Source organism: Micropterus dolomieu, linkage group LG01 (assembly GCF_021292245.1).
Source record: "Micropterus dolomieu isolate WLL.071019.BEF.003 ecotype Adirondacks linkage group LG01, ASM2129224v1, whole genome shotgun sequence".
Taxonomy (NCBI): Eukaryota; Metazoa; Chordata; class Actinopteri; order Centrarchiformes; family Centrarchidae; genus Micropterus; species Micropterus dolomieu.
Window position 1 is genome coordinate 38,646,436 of NC_060150.1, and position 21,784 is coordinate 38,668,219.

At 40.6% G+C, this 21,784-nt stretch overlaps 1 protein-coding gene across 5 annotated transcripts in view; it reads left to right on the forward strand.

Moving 5' to 3' along the window:
* malrd1 (MAM and LDL receptor class A domain containing 1) overlaps positions 1–20,929 on the forward strand; it is a 73,778-nt gene extending 52,849 nt beyond the window's left edge. The window contains exons 19-31 of one of the 5 annotated variants that reach the window (XM_046042782.1): positions 3,073–3,253; positions 6,296–6,424; positions 6,540–6,701; positions 9,766–9,923; positions 11,067–11,268; positions 11,800–12,078; positions 13,809–13,934; positions 14,943–15,009; positions 18,457–18,548; positions 18,687–18,783; positions 18,872–18,932; positions 20,353–20,460; positions 20,551–20,929. In XM_046042782.1, the coding sequence (XP_045898738.1) occupies positions 3,073–3,253; positions 6,296–6,424; positions 6,540–6,701; positions 9,766–9,923; positions 11,067–11,268; positions 11,800–12,078; positions 13,809–13,934; positions 14,943–15,009; positions 18,457–18,548; positions 18,687–18,783; positions 18,872–18,932; positions 20,353–20,460; positions 20,551–20,649 (1,761 nt within the window). In that variant the 3' untranslated portion in view covers positions 20,650–20,929. The remainder of the gene's footprint in view (positions 1–3,072; positions 3,254–6,295; positions 6,425–6,539; positions 6,702–9,765; positions 9,924–11,066; positions 11,269–11,799; positions 12,079–13,808; positions 13,935–14,942; positions 15,010–18,456; positions 18,549–18,686; positions 18,784–18,871; positions 18,933–20,352; positions 20,461–20,550) is intronic. The other 4 variants (XM_046042256.1, XM_046041809.1, XM_046043319.1 and 1 more) reach the window with 4 other exon arrangements.
* Positions 20,930–21,784: the final 855 nt, after the last annotated feature.

The window sequence follows — 21,784 nt, forward strand, 5'->3', positions numbered from 1 at the left end:
TGTAACGAGTGGTTATTTCAGTCAAAGTTGCTCTTCTATCAGCTTGAATCAGTCGGCCCATTCTCCTCTGACCTCTAGCATCAACAAGGCATTTTCGCCCACAGGAATGCCGCATACTGGATGTTTTTCCCTTTTCACACCATTCTTTGTAAACCCTAGAAATGGTTGTGCGTGAAAATCCCAGTAACTGAGCAGATTGTGAAATACTCAGACCGGCCCGTCTGGCACCAACAACCATGCCACGCTCAAAATTGCTTAAATCACCTTTCTTTCCCATTCTGACATTCAGTTTGGAGTTCAGGAGGTTGTCTTGACCAGGACCACACCCCTAAATGCATTGAAGCAACTGCCATGTGATTGGTTGATTAGATAATTGCATTAATGAGAAATTGAACAAGTGTGTCTAATAATCCTTTAGGTGAGTGTATGGTGTGGTGGGTTCAAATGTGTCTTGCCATTACGGTGAATCAAACATCTGCCTGTCAGCCAAAGAGAGGATGTTCTCCCCAAGTAAAATAGCATAAAGATGATTATTTGACTGTGTTCTTTATTTGAAGCATAGTTGTGGAACGGCTCTTATCATGCAGACAATATGCTAAACCAGTGTTGTTACATTGCTTAACTACACAGAGATTGAGTAGAAAAAACAGGAAACACTTTGAATTGAAGGTGAGTCAAAAGAGAAACAGCTGCCAGCGGCTCCATAAAATGAAAACTCTATGAATACAAATTGGATTTGAGCTTAGTGGAACATTCAGTATATAGTTAAGACATAGGGGATTTAAATTTTTTTCAATAAAACAGGCATTTTTATTGTGATTACAACTTTCTTTGTTCTTTGTTGGCCTCTTGACTGTCACCAGGGGGATAATAAAATTAAATTATGCAAATGTAAATCCACTCTTCACTTGGTGCAACCTGAATTGTGGTGGCATTGCCTTGCCTGCGAGCTCAGGAAATAAACCTTCAAACTGATCGATTAAATGCCTCGACTGAAATGCCACCCAGCCATCAAGTGTGAGCTACATACGCCAGGATCATACACTCGTCAGTCGCTCTGAGGCTGCGTTTATAGATTGAGCCTTTACTCCATGACATAAATCTGGATAAGTCCTGTTGTAACGCTGCCTATTAATCTATGCTCTACTCTCACAGCAACAAGATTATTTCAAGCCAGGGCTCTACTGGCGTAAAGCAGAGGAGACAGCCTCACCCAAGGGTGCATTTTAATAGGCTTTCAAACTGCAGAGTAGAATATGACATTGCTTGTCCTCTGGTTCTGAGTACATTAGACCAGGTCTCTGCTACTGCAGTCAAGCCTCTGGACACATTTGCATCTTCAGGTATAATAAGTTTGATGTCGTATATCATTTGAAAAGTCGATGTGCGTTCTGTTTCCCTCTTCACCTGCGATGTCCAAAAAGTTTGACACTTTTGAGGTTGAGTCTCATCGTGACGCTGCCCTAAAACTGAATTAATGATGTGACGTAACAGACCTGCAGTCACCTTTAAAAAGAGCAGAGGACGAAGAAGCTGTTATGAATTATTGCATTGTTACAGCAGTCTTAATATTGGACTCATGAACTTCAGGAGGATGGGTAGTTAAATCTATACTTTCCCCTATTAAACGCTCGGTGGTTTAACCAGGCAGCGCTTCTCCATATTGACCTGAAGCTGAAGTGGATTTTAACAATCACTCAGATCACCTCAAGCGAGAAACCAGATAGAAAGTTTGTGTGTGGATGTAATGGATGTAATTTAGATGCAAGTCACATTAAGACCCTTTCAATCCATATCATGACCTCTCAATTTGCCACCAATTATCTGTCAGGTTTCTTATAGGCGCATGTTACGCATAAGGCTTACTTTGGTATTACACATAGAGGAGAAGGCTGGCAATATTCTAAATTACTCTTATTGTTAATAAATCCTATGAAAAGTGTTAAAACCAACAACTTGTTAGTTATTCTCTCAATACTTTCTGACTTCTGTACCTTTCTCCGTGCCGATTCGTTCCTGAGGATGTAAATCTTTAAAAAAAAAACAAAACACTTTCATTTGTTAAAGACTAAGTCATTTTTTAAAATCAATTTTCAGAAAACATTACTCAACAAAGAAAAGAAATATACAGACTATCACCATCCTTATCATTTAATGCTTTTTATTTAGTTTTATGCTTTGCTTCATGTTTTTATAGCTCTAACTGCTGTGATACTGTTTACAGAAGCCAGAGCTGCAGACAAGGGGCTGTTATGGCCACGCGTAAGCAGCTCAATTTTTTATTTCATTTTATCCTTTGAAAAGGATTTGTCTGAAAAAAGTTCAAGGTCTCTTGGTTTGATATGGTACTATATATGATCTCTGTACTATTGTTCAGATTTAACGAACGACTTAAAGTACATATTTAAACTGCCTCACCAATGACTCTGTATCTCTTATTCTTCATATTCTTGAGTCAAAACAGTGTATCTTTAATATGATGTGACATGACTTTATAAATGTCTCATTCATGCTCGTGACACAACATTTAAAACCCCCCAGTGAGATGCTGGCTCGTAACACATACATCCACTAAACCCTTTTCAATGTGCCATTTGTTGTTTCTAAGCTGTATTAGTCATGATTTAGTGCTTGGCTTGTACCATGGTAAAAAACAGAGGACTTACAGAGGAATACACATCGGTCTGTCTTTTAATATGTTCCACATGTGGCATGAGAGAAAGCCATTACCATAACTCAGGGAGAGCATGCTTTCATTCTGAAAAGCAGGTCTCAAGGCGGGAGAACTTATTACTGCAATGTCATGCTAATGAGTCTTTAATGAGTCTCCTTAGATGGTACACTGTTTCTCAGCAGTCTCTCTGTCCAACAGTTATTTTCAGCCCGCTTTAACTTAAAGTTCTTCAGTCTTGACTTTTGACTCAGTTATACTCTGAGTTTATGTTTCTGACATAATCACTGCTGTAGCTTTGAATCCACTTTGAAGCTCTTTGATATGATATTAGAGCTGACGTTGCAATGTTGAAATGCCACCACATGATTGTCCTTTGTCAATGCTGCTCTTCTCCGCAGACAGAGAATGATTTGTGGGAGGTGTGGAACAAAACGGGGCCTCAAGGGAATAAATGGAACCGAGCTGAGATCCCTCTGAGGAAGCTGAGGAACTTTGAGGTGATATTTGAGGGGATTCGCTCGTTGGATGTGATTGGAGGAGCTGCCCTGGATGACCTGGAGTTCATAGATTGTGCCCCAAGTAGGTGATATGAGGAACACACACATTTGTAAGTGTTGCCTATAGACCAAACCAATATAAAATACAGGCTAAAAAGTTAAACTGAAATAAAACTGATATGCTGCATTTGAACAACAATTGCCAGCCAGTCTCTTGGTCTCTCTCACTCTCTTTTCAAGCCCTCATACTCCTGAAAGATCACATTTTAGGATCATATATCTATTTCACGACTTCAGGGGCTCTGCTGATTTCAGTTGTTATAGTATATTTTAATGGTAATGTGGAGTTCGATACCAGATTTTCTGGTCAAGAGGACAGCATTTCTCAGGGGAAAAGGGAAATGACTGCCAAGGCAATGACTCTAGACTAGAATCATTCAACAGTATAATTAACTGTACAAAAAATTACTAGTTTAAAAAGGAGATTTAGTGTTAAAGCTGGAGTAGGTAATATATTTCAGAATATATACCAACAGAATGTCACAGGACTGTAATAAGACCAGCCAATCGTTTCGTTTATTTGGGCCGAATGAACAAAATGATTGGCTTGTCTACCTGCCTGTATACCTACTTACCTACGCGCACTCTGGCCGTGCATTCACTGCGCATGAAAATGTGCAAATCACTGAACATGCACCGAGGTTTCACCACACATTGTACAAGCAGCGACACACACACACGCTCTGTTCAGTGTGCATATCCTTATAGATATCCTCTTTTCAAAACAGTACTGTTATGTGCGTGTACATGTGCGGCGCTGCACGCAGTAACGGTAAATGTTAACCTGCATAACACCAATCTAGGTAATGTCATATAGTCCAGCTTTGCATAAACATAGGAAACAGGGGGAGATAGATAGCCTGGCTCTGTGAGCCCGTTCTCATCCCAGGGCATTAAATATATCGAAAGCCTGAAAAAGTGTTGGTATTTGACTTCAGCTTCCATATGAGACGCAGTGGGCTTTCACAGAGTAGATTTGAACCGCATTTCCAGGATTGTAGTGTGAGTAGCTAGCTATCTAACTTTGTTAGTCTCAAAGATGTTGATAGCCCGCTGCAGTCCCTTACCCTAACCATCGCAGGAGTGTGCGCCTAAACTTAAGTCAGTGATTGTATGCATGTCGATCGTTGAAACCCTACAGCTGCAGATAGGGTGAACCTCCATTGTGTGGCTGCGCATGACCCCCACCAATAGATTTCTGAAAGCATCAGTAGCCCAAAAGGCCACCGTAGCTTCTCCTGCGTGCTTGCAAAGGGAGGTGTGAGCGGTGAGTGAGTCGGTTGCAATTTGCAACTTACATACTAAACTTTTAATGTACAGATACAAAAACACTGAATAAGCGTGTTTAATAAAAGGTCACACTGTTCCTTTATTATGAAATCTCGTGATCTGTTGGCAACCAGTAGCAAAATGCCAATGACTGTCTGAATCATACACTCCCAGGCCAGCTAACTAACTGAGTGATTTATAAAAAGCCAATTTGCAGCACTTTCTTATATGTTTGAGATGTTAAAAATGCAAGATGGTGGGCAGAGAAGATGACAAAAAGAAGCACTGGAGTGGAATGTGGAAATCTCACCACCTGGCAAAGTAATCAGAGTCACTGGTATTCAGCAAACCTCTGTACAAATATTCAGGTCGATTTGTGCATTGCAGCAGTACAAATCTAACTTCTTGATTCTTTAATTTAAAAGTAATTATACTAAACTTTTGATAGTTAGAGGAAAATATTCATGCTTTTAGAGACTGTGATTAAATAATTTAGTCAGTCAGCTTTTCGTACCAGTCCATATCTAACTTTTGCTTAAAAGTCACCAGAATATCTCTAAACTTGTCTTTAAAGATTACTCAAGCCGTGAATTGACTCAGTCTTTGTAAATGCAAGGATAAAATGTCAAAGGTACACTAAAGAGTGATGTACGCACCTCAAAGTGAAAGGTTTCTTGCTATGATCACTCATTCAGATGGTGCACCTGAATAAGTAATCATAGCAGTAAGAGTGCCTAGAAAATGAATCTGAATTAAAAAAGTTTTCAGACCATATTACGTAATGTGAATTAAATGCCGTTAAACTTCTCTCTTGCTATCCGCTGTCCTTGTTTTATCAAAGTGTACTTCCAATAATCTTCACAGGCAAGATATAAATATGCTGTGAAATTATTCTATGATCTTTTCAAGTGATAGTTTGGGGTATGAAATTGATGCTGCCACTGGCACACAGAGTATGAAGAGAGGAAGAGAGAGAGTGCTAGTGTGTCTTAAAGGGAGAGGATTCTGTGTGATGGCTGTTGCTGACAGACACTGTTTGATATTTATGTCCGAGACAGATGTTCCACATTAAACAGGTCCTGGCACAAGGCTGGACACCACGTGGGCTGTTTCCCGGCTCTGCCAAGGCACTCTCCAACACACAAACAATAACATGCTTATGTAGAGAGACATAAATACTGACCTACAGACAAAACGGACTGAGAGGAGTGCATTCAAAAACTGACTGTCTGTCCAAATCTAAAGGACAATTAACAATACACACAACTTCCATCAAGTTTAAATGCACTCTAAAATTGACTTTCAGTTTATTCTATGATAGTATTAACCCGCTGACCTCCTGGAATGGAAGTTCAACTCCTTGCTCATTTCAGTCATCATTTAATGTCTCTGCCTGTGAACACAAATGCTCATAATGTATTTATGTGTGTGCTGTCTCTGCTCCACCAGATCTCTTTTCCTTCCTCTCTGCATCTCAAACAAGGCGGAGCTGGGGGAAGGAGACTTTGATTTCCCTGACAGGCCTTTGTCTGCTTTTGTTTACTATGTTCTCCACTGCTCGTGTCCTTTGGTGCAGAGAACAGGAAAGCTTTAATAAGACACAGTTTTTCGTCGTCGCATTTTGCCTGATGCTAGATTTGATTCATCTGAATGGAAAAGGGGGAGATAGTTTCCTGTCTAGTGGGTCAATCTTAAAAAAGATCATGTAAGATTATCTGAAGAAGAAACTAAACATGAATGATAATTCAAGTTTCTCCCTCAGATCCGTTGTGATGTTTGTCTGTGTGTGTTTTAGGTGTTGTGGAGCCAGTCAGCTGTCCTGCAGTCACAGACTTTGTGTGTCGCAGTGGCCACTGCATTGAGTCCCACCTGGTGTGCGACTACAAGGCCGACTGTGCTGATGAATCAGATGAGATAGACTGCGGTGAGTAGAAATGGGGTTTCTTTAGAACTGGGAGTGAATCCATCTTTTTGTAGAGCAGAAAAACAACTTTAAACCCAGACTTCTCTCTTTTTCCTTCCATCGTTCTCTCTCGTAGACCACATAGTTGGCTTGCCAGGTGCTTGTAATTTTAACATGGATGAAAACCAGTGGGAGGAGACCTGCCAGCTTTCTCAGGATGCTGATGATGACTTTGATTGGAGGATCAGTCATCGAAGTGAGACAGCAGGAGCTGGACCTCACACTGACCACAGTCCTGGTCAGTACCCACTCTGCTGCCAACCCTGTCTGCTAGAAATTACTTTTATATACAACAAGTAACAATAAACCCAACACCCAACTTCCTCCGCTTATGATATTTGAGTATTTTAAAATCTGTTATTCTGATATATGGGCCGATATTTATTTTATTTTACTTTTTTTTTCCAGAAACGCATAATATAATAAAAAAATAATAAATAGAAAGAAACTTTTTTTTTAGCTGTACTTTGAACAAAAAGCTTATTGCTTTTTTGTGGTGGATTTGTAGCAAACAGGAGTGTTGCCAACAGGGGAGTTGCAGAATGCCCTCTGATAGACAAACTATGCAACAGAACAGGATAGAACAACACTCCCTCTTCGGTCTCTCCGTTTCATTTTTAATTGTTATTTATTGGCTGTTATACAGATACCGATTTATCTGCAATTAGCTCATATCAGCCGATAATATCAGCGTACTGATTTATCGGTCGGGCTCTACACAAGTCATAATTCCTACGCCTGCTAGAAGGCTTTGTCACTTAAATGTAAACATTTTCTTAAACGACTGATGCTGTTGTTTTTCTTGGTAGGAATGTTTATGTACTTCTAATTTGCAATAGAAAACACATTGACTTTTTTTTAATTAACTTATCTGGCAAGTAGCAAAATCTTGACACGTGACAAACCTTCACTGATAATACTTTAATTTGTTTTCCTTTTAAAATCCTCTTCATCCACTCATAGCAACTAAAGTGTGATCACATCACTTGGTTAAGGTTCGGGAAAGATTATCATCTTGGTTAAATATTATTATAAAAAAAACGACATGTTTACTTTATTAACATTTATCTAGATCTAAGACTTTTCTCTAATTAGTACTTATAAGTAATAAGTGCTTTTGTTCTGTAAATCTAACCACACGCTGGAGAAAAAAACATTGTCACTGAACATAATCAGACAAGTACATGAATATCCCTTCAGGTTTTAATTACAAGTTGCAGCTTTAGAAATGATTTTTGATAAACAAGTTTAGGAGCTTTTCTAAACTTTGGCCTCTTCATCATGATAGAATGAGCATTTGCCTGCTCACAGCTGTAACTTACTGTATGTGTATGCTTTCTGCCTTGTTTTTTTTGTAGAAAAAGATTAATAATGCTGTCATAAAACAACTCTCAAACAATTTCTGCATCCTACTGACATCCTACATGTTTTCAGCTCGGCGCCTTTTGTTATTACAACTTGACAGCTGGGAACTGGCGCTTCCGACAGACATGTGAAGACAGGGTTAATAATACATCCTGATCAATGTCAGCCTGAGCTTAAAAATGTTGAGCTTGTTTATTTTGTGTACAGTGATGCTGCTGTTTCAAAACAAGATTTTTGCTACTGATTAATTAAAAATGAATCCTGGAGTATGAATAATCTCACTGGTGCTGAGGTTACGCTTACACTCATCTATACAAGGCAATGTAAACCTTCATTTCAATGTGACCTAGCCTGTAATTTGCATTCATTATTATTTTGTACATTGGCTGTCAATATCGCTTCTGTTTATTGATGCTGCTTCCTTTCCTAGTACATAGGGCTTGAATAAATCACTGTTGATATTGAGAAGATGACCTTGATAAATGAAGGATGCAGCATGAAAATAGTGAAAGGAATAAAAAATGTTTCAGTTCAGCAAGAGTTCATGTGAGCGGGTTTACTTTAGTATACACAGAGAAAATTAAACAAAAGACAGCAAGTAATGCAGAACCATGTCAAGAAGTCACCTGAATCCATAAAAATAGTTTGATTTGTGGCTAAAAGAATTAGTTGATTAATAAATTAGTCAGTTGACAGAAAGTTGATGCTCATCAATTGCTGTTAATCAAAGAAAATTTCTGTTTAGCAAAATTTGAGAATTTGCTTCTTTCTTCTTTCTCTGTTTTATATGATATGATGTAAAATGTTAAATTGTTGGTTGAACAAAACTGGTTTAACCTTTGCCTCTATAAAGCTGTGATGCACATGTTTATTGTTTATATTTGACTAAACAAGTCGTTGGTGTATTGTAAAGACAACCAGCAGGTCAGCCGGCTCTGTATAAAAAACGCTAGTTGCAGCACTAGTTAGTTGATTTTGGGATAATATCACAGGTGTGACGACGTGTCTATATATGGTATAATATATATATATAATATATTTTTGAGCAGGTTGTACTGGGAGAAATTTTGTGTTTCCGCTGGATGCTCTGATGTTGTAGAGGAGATGTTTGGGCTGGAGGAGGTGTGTGTAACAGCAAGTTGTCATATCATCCAACATATCTTTTATATTATTGATCATAAACTTGAGTACAAAGCAGTGTTTTGTCATTGGAGTTCACGTCCCCACTTCTGATTGGCCAGTTGAGGTTATTGATCTGAGAGATGAATCTGGACACTGGGCACTGTGTCATAGAATGAACTTATGATCTCACTTCAGAGCAGATCAATAAACCATCTGTAATAACGCACCAGAGAGCTGAACAAGGACGAGACGTGCGCATGACTCTGTAGATATAACTTTAATGCATTATGAGATGTTAGCATCTGAATAACTGAGCAACATGTGCGTTCACAGCAGTTCCTGGGAAACTTTTATCTGAATGAATACAGACTTGAGTCAGAGAAGAAGAATCCAGTGTTGTGGTGTGAGCAGAGTTTGCTGTGCGCTGTGGGTTGTGTTGGCCTTGAATTCCCTTAAACTCATGTGGAAAACTCCCACTTTGTTCTGGGCTCACACAGATGCTGTCTCATTTCTGAGCCTAGCCAAGCTGAAGAAGCTCTCTGCAGCTTTTGGCTGCAGGCTACAACACTTCACAACAGCACAAATGCTTTCTCCTGTCCAAATATCGCTAAATTGGAACCAACAGAAGAAAGTTATTGGATTTCTTTCTAGCATTAAAGCTGAAATTGGATGGTTGAGAAGGGTTTAGCTGTGAATATTTGTTCACCAGCTTTAGTCATTCCTCACACTGAAATATTACTCAAATACCTCACATGTGTACCTCACATAAATGTGCTACAAATATGAAGTGTTCTATACTTTATTTATTACCAAAGATGGTGGAGGGAACTTCCTGCACATAAACTCAGCCGTTCAGTGGGAGGGTGACGTCGCTAAGGTGACCACCAGGAGCCCATTTCCAGCCAGTATCGGCCGGTGTCACCTGCGCTTCTGGTTCTACATGCACGGCTCAGACAGGATGGGGACACTGAAGGTGATTTCATCTGAGCCTCATTTCCATAAATAATTCAAAGTCTTTATGTGTTTGTTTGTGTCAGGCATCTAGCCTCCAAATGTGGCTGTCAGATGATCCATAACAGTCAACCTGAAGGCTTAATTTGGTTTTGTCAGAAATTTAACTCCCGTTTTACAAATTACACTCTGCTTACCGTCAATCACCTGATACCCACAGGAAGAAATTAAAGTCTCTCTGACAGGAAATAATCCATCAAAGCACGTCACCTCACAAACCTAGTTATCATATCCATCGTTTCATGTCTTTTTTAGGTGCCTTTGTTGCTTGGGTTAATTTCAAGACAACAAAATATAAGCGCACTAATTGGGTATGATGTGCACAAAAAAAATGCAACAAACAACATGTATCCGTACACTAAATATTCACATATGGTGTTGTCACTAAAATGGCGCCAGTATTCTACTTAAATTAAATATACAGTATGTTAAAGAAAAAATGTCAGTTGCAATACAGCATAAAGGTTTATTAATTTCTTGAATGAGGCTCTGTTATATAATGTTCACTTGTACTCCCATGTGTAACTTAATGTGTGGAAGTATGTGGGAAGATCCAATCCAAGTTTTTGTAAATTATTAAATTAAAAACTTCAGACATTTGGTAGTTTTTAATCACAAATAATTGATATAGTCAAGGATGAATATTTACCTAAAGTTGTTGAAAAATGAGAGTCTCTCACGGCTTGAGAGGAAACCGCATGCTTGACAGTAACAAAACACAAGGACTGGTGTAGAGACAAGACTAAGAGTCTGCGGTCATGCTACCTCGAGGCTGCATGCTAACATGCTCACAGATACAATCGTCAAATGCTGATGATAAGCAGGTATGCTTACCATGTTCACCATCTTAGTTTAGTGTGTTACCATGCTAACATTGGCTAATTAGCTATAAAACACAGCAGAGATTGATGGGAATGTCATTAGTTTTGCAGGTATATATAAGTGTAGGCATAAAAAGCTGTAACTTAGTGTTCTGTAGAAAAATCTTTGATATATTATTTTTTGTGAGTAGTTGCATATTTTGTTGTTTTTCTTTTTGCCAAATTATTTGGTTCACATACAAAAAGTCACCTACAGTTCCCGTGTTCGTTTTGCACCTCACCAGGTCTACACTGTCGGACCCAGTGGCACCAGTCTGCTGATGTGGGCAGCCGCTGGAAACCATGGTAAAGAGTGGACATACGCCAATGTCATCCTGTCCAATCCGGCGCCTTTCAGAGTGACCTTCCAGGCGGAGGTGGGTGGAGACATGTGGACGGACATCGCCTTGGATGACATCTCCTACACTGCAGAGTGTATGGTAGAAGGTAAAAGTTTTTTATTTCCTTTTTGTCTTTGGTCTCTTTCTGCCCTTGTGTTTTACTCATTTCCTGTCCTTCCAGTACTGTGCTCAATTTCATGACATTTCCTTCAATTTTCACCTTCTCCCGTTTCCTCTTTTTCCACATTCTGTCTGCCAACATCCATGCTCCTGTGCTCCGTTTCCATATAAATTGTGTGGACCCTCCGGGAGGGTGTGGGAGTTAATGGAGCCTGTTGCCCTGTAGGTCCATATAAATTCACTGTGGAGGCTGGGGTCAGCACAGATGGATGGCACAGAGGGTTGTGGTGTGTTGTGTCCCTCCTCGAAAGTTCTCCTTTCAGCCCTGAATTGCTTCTTCTGCTGACTTTCTGAAGAAGACCATTAGCAAATTTCTCACCATATTTTCACAATATGTGTTTTAAAACAATCCTCTGAAATGTCTCCTTGAAGGATGCCGTCTTTGTGTGAGCTAAAATCAATAAAAGGGGATTTAAGGTGTGTTAAGCTCTCTCCATGCATGTGTTTGTCACCGCAGGACCTGTAACTCCCCAGCCTATGACCTGTGGCGTGGACCAGTACCAGTGTACGTACGCCTTTCAGTGTATCCCAGTGAGTTGGAGGTGTGACAGAGAGCCGGAATGTGCCGACCAGTCCGACGAAGAGTTTTGTCCCACTGTGGTACCTGGTACTCTTCCTCCTCAGGATCGCTGTCCTGTTGGACATTACCAGTGTTTGAATGATGTCTGCCTGCCCTCCATACTGCGCTGTGACGGTGTCCCGGACTGCCCGGATGGAGAGGATGAGTACAGCTGCCGTGAGTATATGTGTGTGTCTTTGTCAAGTAGGGTTTTTGACTGGTGCCATTAATCAAGCACAGCGTTAATTCAGACAGGCATCGAAGTCAAGCTCTGCTCATTCCAGCATACACTTCAGCAGCACATTAGCTGACAGCTCAGCTGATTCCTCTCTTAGCATTCAGTGGTAAATTCCAGGCACCTATTTTAGCTGCCGTAGCCTACCCGCCTGTCCTCGCTGCTTCCTATGCAAAGCTCATAACCCAGCTCCACCTTTCAGGCTGCATCTGATAGAGATGAAGTATCATCGGGCATATCTCGTTATCGGAAGCATATTGGGGAATTAATTCGGTCACTGTGCGCAGATAAAGCCACACAGACGCAGTTTAGGCAACTAGCTCTTGTCCTCCTTCCCTATGTCTCTGCATGATTCACTGCAGGTAACAATGTGCAGATTGAAGATTTAGCTCGTCGTATATCTAGCTTTGCCAAGCTAGTGTTAGCATGGCGTGCTTTTAATAACATAGAGGGTGAGAGACATAGTCAGAGCGGATCAATTAACCCCGTCTATATGTTATGTTTGTTTAATGGATGTATCGACAAAGTTGTCTTTCACCCTTGAGGCTTTGTTGCACATACTGCAGGGGCTTGTCACTTCAACGTGTCCACGACGTATCTCTGTGCTTGCCACTGTTCGTGCATGTGAGCCCGCATGTGTGTGTTCTTGTGCGCTAGGCGACACAGAGCAGCAGAGGCTGCATCCTGTTAATAAACAGTATGGTCTTCTGCCCCAGGCCCGTTTAACACCATGCATCAGTGCCCACCTAGTATCTGATTAAACATGTAAATTGCATGCCTGCTCTGTTCTGTACGGGGTTCTTTACTGCGGCTCTCTGCCTCGGGCTTTCCATGTATGCACGTGGATGGGCAGGGAAGTGCTCTCCCTACCTTATGGCTTGTCCACATAGGCATGTGGAAGGGCGGGGACCTGCTCTCCCCGCCTCGTGGCGACACCCAAGGTTATATATGTAATATCATGGAGGTGCACCATTTTGAGCACCACAAACAAAATTGAATTCCTTGTAGTGGTGGAATCAGAAGTTTCAGCGACAGACATTTAAAAAACCTGGGCAATAAAGATAATTGCATGGCTGGTGTAGATACAACTATGTGGAAGGAAATGTGTTTGTTTTGTTTTGTTGTTTTTAGTTTGTAATTTAGGTTAAGCAAGCTCAGTTATCTTGCTTGTCAGCTTGTTCATGATTTGCATTGTTGTTGGATCACTTTGTTTTATCCATCTCTCTTGTTATTCCTCTCCTCTCTGCCCCTGAATTTTAAATCTCATTTTTGGACAACTGCTTTACGATTGCTTTTATTTTGTCTGTAATATTCATTTCCATTTTTCAAATACATTTTTAAGCTCCGTGGTCGGCATTTGTTGCTTTTAAATGTGCTCTTCAAAAAAATCAACTTGGTCGCTCTCTTGGTTTAGAGCAGCAGGTTTATGTTGTATGGCAACAGGACAGTTTTTCTAGCCAGGTATCAGAGTTTTTCAGAGGTGTTTTGAAGAATTTTGGTGCAAGGGCTGACGGTGTCGGCTCAAAAAGCACAAAATGAGAGGGGAGCAATTTGCATCATGTGCACATAGGAAAAGTAAAAAGTATACCCGTCCTCATAGTGATCTGTGAGTACACCTCTCTAACACACTGTCCAGCCCTCCATAAATTTGACCTCTCATTTTTTCCACCAGCTTTGCTGCAGTGTGAGCTGGGAGAACTGGTGTGTGACGCTTCGCCTGGTTGTATCCCACTTGAGAAGCGTTGTGACCACTCTGATGACTGTCTGCCTTTTCACTCTGATGAATCCAGCTGCCATGGTAACATGTTTTTACTTGCCTTCCCCTTTCAAGCTTTTTGCCGTTATCCAGAGACCATTTTATGATTTCCCCGACCTTCATGCTCAGACATGTCACAAGTGGCACTGTGATTTTAGAGATATAGTGACCCTCTGCCGTAGCAAAATATGTGCGTTTCAGTTTTGATGATATTGCTCTTCAGGTAGTTTCCACTAGTGTCATTATTATATTATTTTAATGCTTTGATGTCAATTACTGTGACACTTAGATATGGTTCTCTGTCTCGGAAGAAAAGGCTGGGTGACTCGCTGTCTTTCCTCCATCTGTTTAGAAAAATTAAGATTTTCTTTAAATGCATAGATTTTGCTATTTATATATACATAGTCTCATGAGTCACTAGTCAGTTTTGACTCAAGTGGTGCCAAAACTTCATACATGTCTGCTCATTTCCAGCCCTAGCAGTGACTCCCAGGACATTTTCAAGTCTGGCTGTTTAGTCTTCAAAGCACACCTCAACGCTTACTGCGAGCAGCCAAAATCCATTTAAACCTCTGCTTTTTCCTGCATTTTCAGGAATAACACCAAACCTCACATTTAGCCTGCCCTGCATTCACTGCCAAGCCAAAGTCACTTTATCAAGGCTGAACAGAACTTCAGGGTCTGAAAAAGGCGTTTCAAAATGATGATTATTTAACAGGCAACCCTAATAACCCCCAGACAACTGACAGCGGGAAGAATATTTGTCATTAGATGTATGGAATAAAAGAAGTAAGGTGGTTTAATTTACATGCTGGCACTCTCTGCAGAGGTTAATGGATGGCGCCCAACAGTGCACCGTTTCCTCCGGTGACATAATTCACTGATTTCATGTACTGATGTCGGAGCAGCAACATGCTTCAGAGTACATCTGTTTCCTGTCAGGAGAGAAATGGATGATGGCGGGTGACAGAGAGCGGAGGAACAGCTTTGTAGGATTTTTAAAAAATAAGAATCAGCCGTGATGGCCAGTTTCTTCTGTTTGATTTGCAGACTGTCCCCCGCTGTATTGCCTGGATCGTGGGTCATGCCTTGTGGGGAGACACGGGCCTGTCTGCATGTAAGTTGAACTTCACCCCCACGCAGATAAACACACATTTATGATCACACACCTACACACCTCTGTCATACTCATAAGCACGCATAAACACAGATAAGCATCACTTCTCCCATTCTTTATCTCTCTTTGTGAGACTTAAAACATGGAAATCCCATCATTCTTATTTCTTTCCTTGCTTCATGAAGCATGTGGGAATCTGCTTATCCCCCACAGCTTAACTGGGGTGGTTCTACCTTCATTTATCCACCAGCACACTGTTTCCTGGGAATCTCCAATGGATTCTCCTAGTCAATATTTAAACACAGCACCAGTTACCAATGGTCTTAGTTGGGAGACCAAAAAAACCTCATGTATCAGATAAATGTGCTGAGATGCCGTCACGCTGGTATAAGCAAAACCTATTTGAGACAGACACTGAATTCGCTCTGTTGGAGTGTTTTCTATGAAGCTCATGAATCTAGTTGTCTGCATCAGCAGCTTGGAATATCCGCAATGAGATATTTCATTATAAAAGTAAGAATGCAATTAGGAGACTTGCTGCTGGAGCTGCTAACGTCATTATGTGCCAGTGAATACTCTGAGAGATTCACATTTCACCATCCTCGCGTCGGAAGCTTTCTTTTTCCACAGACTGGATGTGAATTATGCAGCAGGGAGGATACATGTTTACTAAGGTCACATAATGTGCTCAAAATGCAATCAAAATGACTTATTATTGAAAATGCAACCCCACTGAAAATGCTGGAGGAGGAAAACACTTTTGAAGACCAACTGAAATTAAATTGTATGGTTGGTCAACTGCATACATATCAGCCCCCTATTTTTAATACCGTAATCTATAATACCATAGTTCTATGTCTATGTAGGTAGAGAATTTGTTTTCATACAGCCAACCAAAAAGCAGTAACATCACTGTTCTATTACAGGCAGACAGCAGCCCGTTACACAACACAAAAGCCACAGACTTTGACTCTTAACTTACAAACATGGACACACGTCTTGTCATGCACCTTAGTACGAACATCAGCTAGATTAACCAATTAGCTGCTCAGCTGCAGTCAATTAAACAACATGTAAACGTGCCTGCAAAAATCACTTGAGATGCTGGTGTGGTCCTGACTCTTCAATACCACTGCTAACAACACACGGTCTGCCCGTGGTTTGTAAGCTACAGCGCAAGTTTCTTCTAGTCTGTCTCTCGTTACCCTGATGCCAGTACCGGAGCTCAGCCTGCCTGCTGCTGTCAATCAAAGACAGAGATCAACATTTCTTCATCCTTGTGTCAGAAGGTTTCTTTTTCCACAGAGTGGATGTGAATTGTGCAGCAGGAAAGAGACGTGCTTACTAAAGTCACATAACTATCTGCCACTGTGTCCACAGTGCAATCAAAATGTCTCTCAGACACTGAGACACAGGAGCATTTCAGATATTTCTCCAAAGACCTCTTTTCTTGCTTTTGATGATAAAAAAAAATACTGTCAATAAACTTGAACATTACTAGCATTGTTTGACTAAGTGTGATTTCAGTTGGACTCAGTAGTGTTTGTGGCAGAAATGCTGCCTCTCTCTCGCTCTCATTCAGCCTCTATGTGTTTGAGTCCCTTTTTTATTCATCCCTCTGTCCAACATTCTCCAATGCAGCGCCGCCACCGCTGCCTCCTCTCATTATGTAACAGCACTTTAGCTCCGTCATACACTGCGCAGGGTGGTATGGAGGTCCTGTAGCTGTTCCAGCACTGATAACAGCCCTGCTGTAGCAGAACCCGAAGCCAGCGTTGGAGGGCACCTCTGGCTCAGTGTTTGCGTCACATTCCTCCACTCTGCTGAGCAGGATCCACCAGGGAACCAAGCCGGGGCCCCCCCCCATGCCATGGCAGACCGTCACACAATATGTACTCTGACCCCCTCTGAATGATAATGACACAGTCTGGCTTCGCTGAGAGCTATGTGTTTTGCATTAGAAGGTCAGCGTTGCTCAAAAATCAAGCTGATACTGAACAGATGTTGACTTGGAGCGGAGGCTCCGTCTGGGAGAAGAGCTCACTTTCCTTCACAGAGATGAAGCTCACCAGACAGGCCAAACAGCAATTAGGCTGTGTTTCCATGCTGGATGTCCAGCAGATAAACCTGCACTATTTGTCGAGATAATGATGTTTTTGTTTTTTGTTTGTTGTTGTTGTTTTTAATGGTGTGAGAAAACGTGTGTAGGGGTAACATATTGTAATTTATGTTCTTTATCTATTTCAGTATTTTATTTTATTTAACTTTTTGTCATTTTACTCACATTTAAAAGGGCAATGCTAGCTTTATTCTATATTTTTCTTACCAAAACCAACCATGCGTTAATACAGTGATTCCCAACAAGGGACACCCAAGGGTGTACTTCAGCAGGTACGTGGAAAGATTGTGGAGTAGCTCAGTTTATTTGAAAAAACACATTTATGTTTAGGAGGGCAGTACACACACAGATTTACAAATTGCTCTGAGGCTGATCTTTAGTATATTTATTGTCTATCTAGTACATCAAGTACCAGATACTTTAGGTCCATTGCATAGGACACCCCTTCCACCAACCGGAGTCAGACACGTGCAATTCTGCAATTGAGAGAGAGAAGTCCAAATAGGTAGCTAAAAGTAAGAAATAAATGACAGGTCCAGCATCTGCCACTCAAATTGGCAGATGTGTACGAAAGCAAACTTAACCAAACGTACTTTAAAGAAAAGAAGAAAAAAAGACCAGACCTGAATATCAATAATTCCAGTTTTACTATGTCTTGAAAGAATGTTGTCAACTGTCATATAATTAAAATTGCTACATAACATCCAGTTTTTTTTTAAAGAGAATAGATTTATATAGCTTTATATATTATTCAAAATGCTCACTTGTTTTCTCAAAGTAGCTGGACACTGTAGTCATTCTAACAGGAGAATAGTGAATTTGTTGGGGACCAAGCCTCATACACACATTTAATACCCATTTGGTATGCTAGTGAGTATTTCCAGCAGCAGGACTGTGTATGTGGGACGGAGTCAAAATAAACTAGTGTGTGTTCATGGAATTGAAAGATGTCGTCTCCCAGTGTGGCTCACTGAACAATGCAGCTCTATGGCTCAGAGGAAGAAGATACATCAGGCTTTAGCTACACAGGCAATACTTGATAGATGGATGAATTCATTATTGTTTTTCATCTGTTTGAGGGATGATGACAATAAGAAAACAAGAGCATATCACCAGTTTTGTCCTTTGATCTCTATATTTTTACTGTTTCTATTTATATTGTCTCTTAGTTTTATTGGTTTGTCAGTCACCTGTAAACTATGTTACACTGTTTGCTAGGTGCTCTACATGATTATGTGATTGATTCATTAGGACATTCATTCATTAGATGTTGTTTCTCCCAGCATAAAAGTGGTAACTTTGTACTATTTCTCGGTATCTGATCACAGGTGTTATCCAGGATGGACAGGCAACCGTTGCCATGTGAAGGAGAAACCATCTCTCTCCACCCCGTCACCCAAACCAGAGGCCACACAGCTGGGTAATAAAGAAATGCACCTCGATTAAACTGTCTCACCTGAATTTATTTACTGTATCCATCCATACGCTGTTAATGTCTCCGCAGTTCATTAAAGCGAGTTGTCTGTGCAAGAATTAAACGTACCTCCCTCTTGTTTAGATGCTGTGTATGCTGGCATCGCCATCGGGCTGCTGCTGCTTGTAGCCGGAGTCGCTGTCTGTGTTCTGGCTTTATACAAGAAAATATGCCACTTAATGTGAGTTCGGGCTTCAGTAACGACATGTTGCTGCTTTTTACTGAATATGATGTTGGTGATGAGTGCAATTTTTTTGTTGGCTCCACAGAAAGCCCAACCCAATGAACTACAGTGTGATGGATAACCCAGCCTTTGACTGGAGAGCAGAGGTCAGTGCACAGCAACATTCAATCAATCATCAGAGAATTCTGTTCGGGCAACATTAGGTTTCTCGGCTGTATAAATAACATCGCCTCACATTTATTCAATAAGTGGATCTAACATTAGAGGAGGTCAGAAGGTGATGGCCAAGCCTTTCTGCTAGATTACATTTGTGATTTGTGATTATTGATTTTGCGGTTTATGCGCAGCTGTGGTTATTTGTGTTTCTGTGTGTGTTATATTTACACACTCTGGTGCACATACAGCAGGCGGCCAACAACAGCCAGTTCAATCAACAGCTTTGTGTAACATAAGCTTCACAAATTAGGCTTAAACTATATTGCATTACAATACACAAGTGCAGTGGTGGAAGAGGTGCTCGCATCCTGTATGTAAAACTACTAGTACAAAAATGAAAAATACTCCATTACAAGTGAACAGTTGTGTGAATTAAACCAGCTGAGAAGTTTAGAGGAGCAATATTTCTGAAGAACTGCCAATTACTCATGGACATCTGAAACGTGACAAGGGGCAGCAACAAGACACTGGCCTTTTTGTAGTGGTCACAAGCCAAACAGGTTGGGAACCTCTGGTTTAATCTTTAACGTTGTGTTGTATTTGGTCTTATTACATGTTTTGTTTATGTTAAATCTTAATCTGAAAAGTAATTACTAAATAAATCTGTCAAATAAATGTAGTGGAGACAAAGTTAAATATTTCCCTCTGCTATGTACTGTAGTAGTATAAAGTAGCATAAATGGAAATGCAAAAGTACAAATAACTCAAAATAATATTTAAGTACAGTGCTTGAGTTAATGTACTAACTCTATTTACTGTCCACCACTTCACAGGTGTTCTTATTATTGTGTCCACCCATTGTTTGCTTTGCTTCTCTATTGTTATTTCTGCTATCACTGAAAAAGATCCCATCATCGCAGATGATTCCATTTGGATAATGGCTCTCGTGTGTGTGTGTGTGTGTGTGTGTGTCTGTCAGTGTGTGTTTTCTAAAAGCAACAGGCATGTCTTTATCTGTGTGTGCGTGTGATATTCCCGACGCCGATGATATGATTCACACACACAACACGTTATGTATTTCAGTATATTCTATATCTGAATTGGTGAGTCTGTACATGTTTGCTTTCATGCGGCTGCCACAGGACACAACTATAAATAGAGGTGTACGTGTGAACTGGTATCACCACGACCCAGACAGGTCCACTTCGACACTCGTTTACCCGAGCAGTGGAAACAGTGTGTGATTATTCCACGTCTGGAAGATGATGAAATGTTTTATGGAGGTTAGAGGTGCAATTATGGATGCATAACGGGTCAATTTAATTTTAATTATGCGTGCATTTCAATGCACTCTCACACATTAAGGCTCATTTAATTTTAAGCCAGTGTACATGATTTTCTTTCCCTCAGCTCCCGTCCCTGGATGAACAACCAGGCGATTGTCCTGGAGTTAACCCCAGTAGGAGTGACGGTCGGGGGCTTTCCATTAGCGTCTACCCCTGGAGGAGGGAGGAGGTGGTAAGGTGTTGTCAGCCTTTGGGGCTTTATTTTTCCTTGCTGAAGTCAGTGACGTGATGTATGTCTCTTTTGTGTATTCGTCCACAACAGGGTTCCACCTGGAAAGATGCCAAGCTGTCCTTTGCTAACCCATTGTACAATAAACCCCCTGATGCTAAGGCCGCTGACTTCAAAATCTCTGAAGAATAAAGACTTTGCATACTGTATTGACACTGCAGTTGATCTGGGTCAAACAGTGTGTGACCTGCTGAGGTGCCATGTGGAGGGGAAATGATGCAAAGACTGGAAGAAAGTATTTCACTGTCAATTGTGATACACAGCTGCTGCTGTTGTGATTGACAACTAAATTATTAATTAATAAAATGAATGATACCCCCCATCTATCTGGTACTCAGGGTGAAAATAAAAGCTGAAAGGGCTGCACACTAACCCATGACTGTTGAGTTAATACTTGTGTGTGTCCATATAAATACAAATAAATTTTGTGAAGAAAACACTTAAAGAGGTGGACGTCAGTGTTTTAGAAGATAAAACGTTTTTGGAAATATGTTTATTTGCTTTCTTGTAGAGAGTTAGATGAATAGATCAATGCCACTGTCACATCTGTTTGGTAAATATGAAGCCAAAATTCCAGTTAGTTTAGCCTAGCATAAACAGCTAGCCTGGTTTGCTTCAAAGGGAACAAAACCCTCCTAGTAATACCTGTAAAACTCACTAAATAAAACTTTACATCATGTTTGTTTAATCCACACAAAAAAAACAACACATGAAATTGCAGTTTCATTGGGTGTTGCATCCTGGACTACTCCTTGGCTGGGAGCAGTAATTTCCTGAAGATGTTTACAGTCGTTATGCTATGCTAAGGTAATCAGCTTCGGGCTGTAGCTTGATATTTATTGGATGGTAGTGGTATTGAACTTCTTATCTAACCCTCGTTAAACAACAGAAGAAGCGTATTTCCCTAAATGTCAAACTATTCTTTTGAATTGCCCAAGATATTGGGGAGACTGGAGAATAAATTGCATATTTTTAAGGCTTTAAAAAGTTGAATGTCAGAATCTAGCAGGAAACAGCAAGTCAAACTGGGCATCAGAACAAATCCTCAAATATGTGTTTGGGTCGTTTTGTATACTTAATACAACCAGTGTAGCAGTTTATCAAGAGCGCTGCTCTAACTTGCAGAAATGGCTGTGGGTGCCTTGTGCATGGTGATTAAAGGTTTTCTTTAGTGCTGGCAAAAGCAGAAAACATCCAGTTCATTGAACTGAAAGACTCCACTGAACACACAGAGCTTCCAAATGTAGTCCTGACTTCATTAGTGATC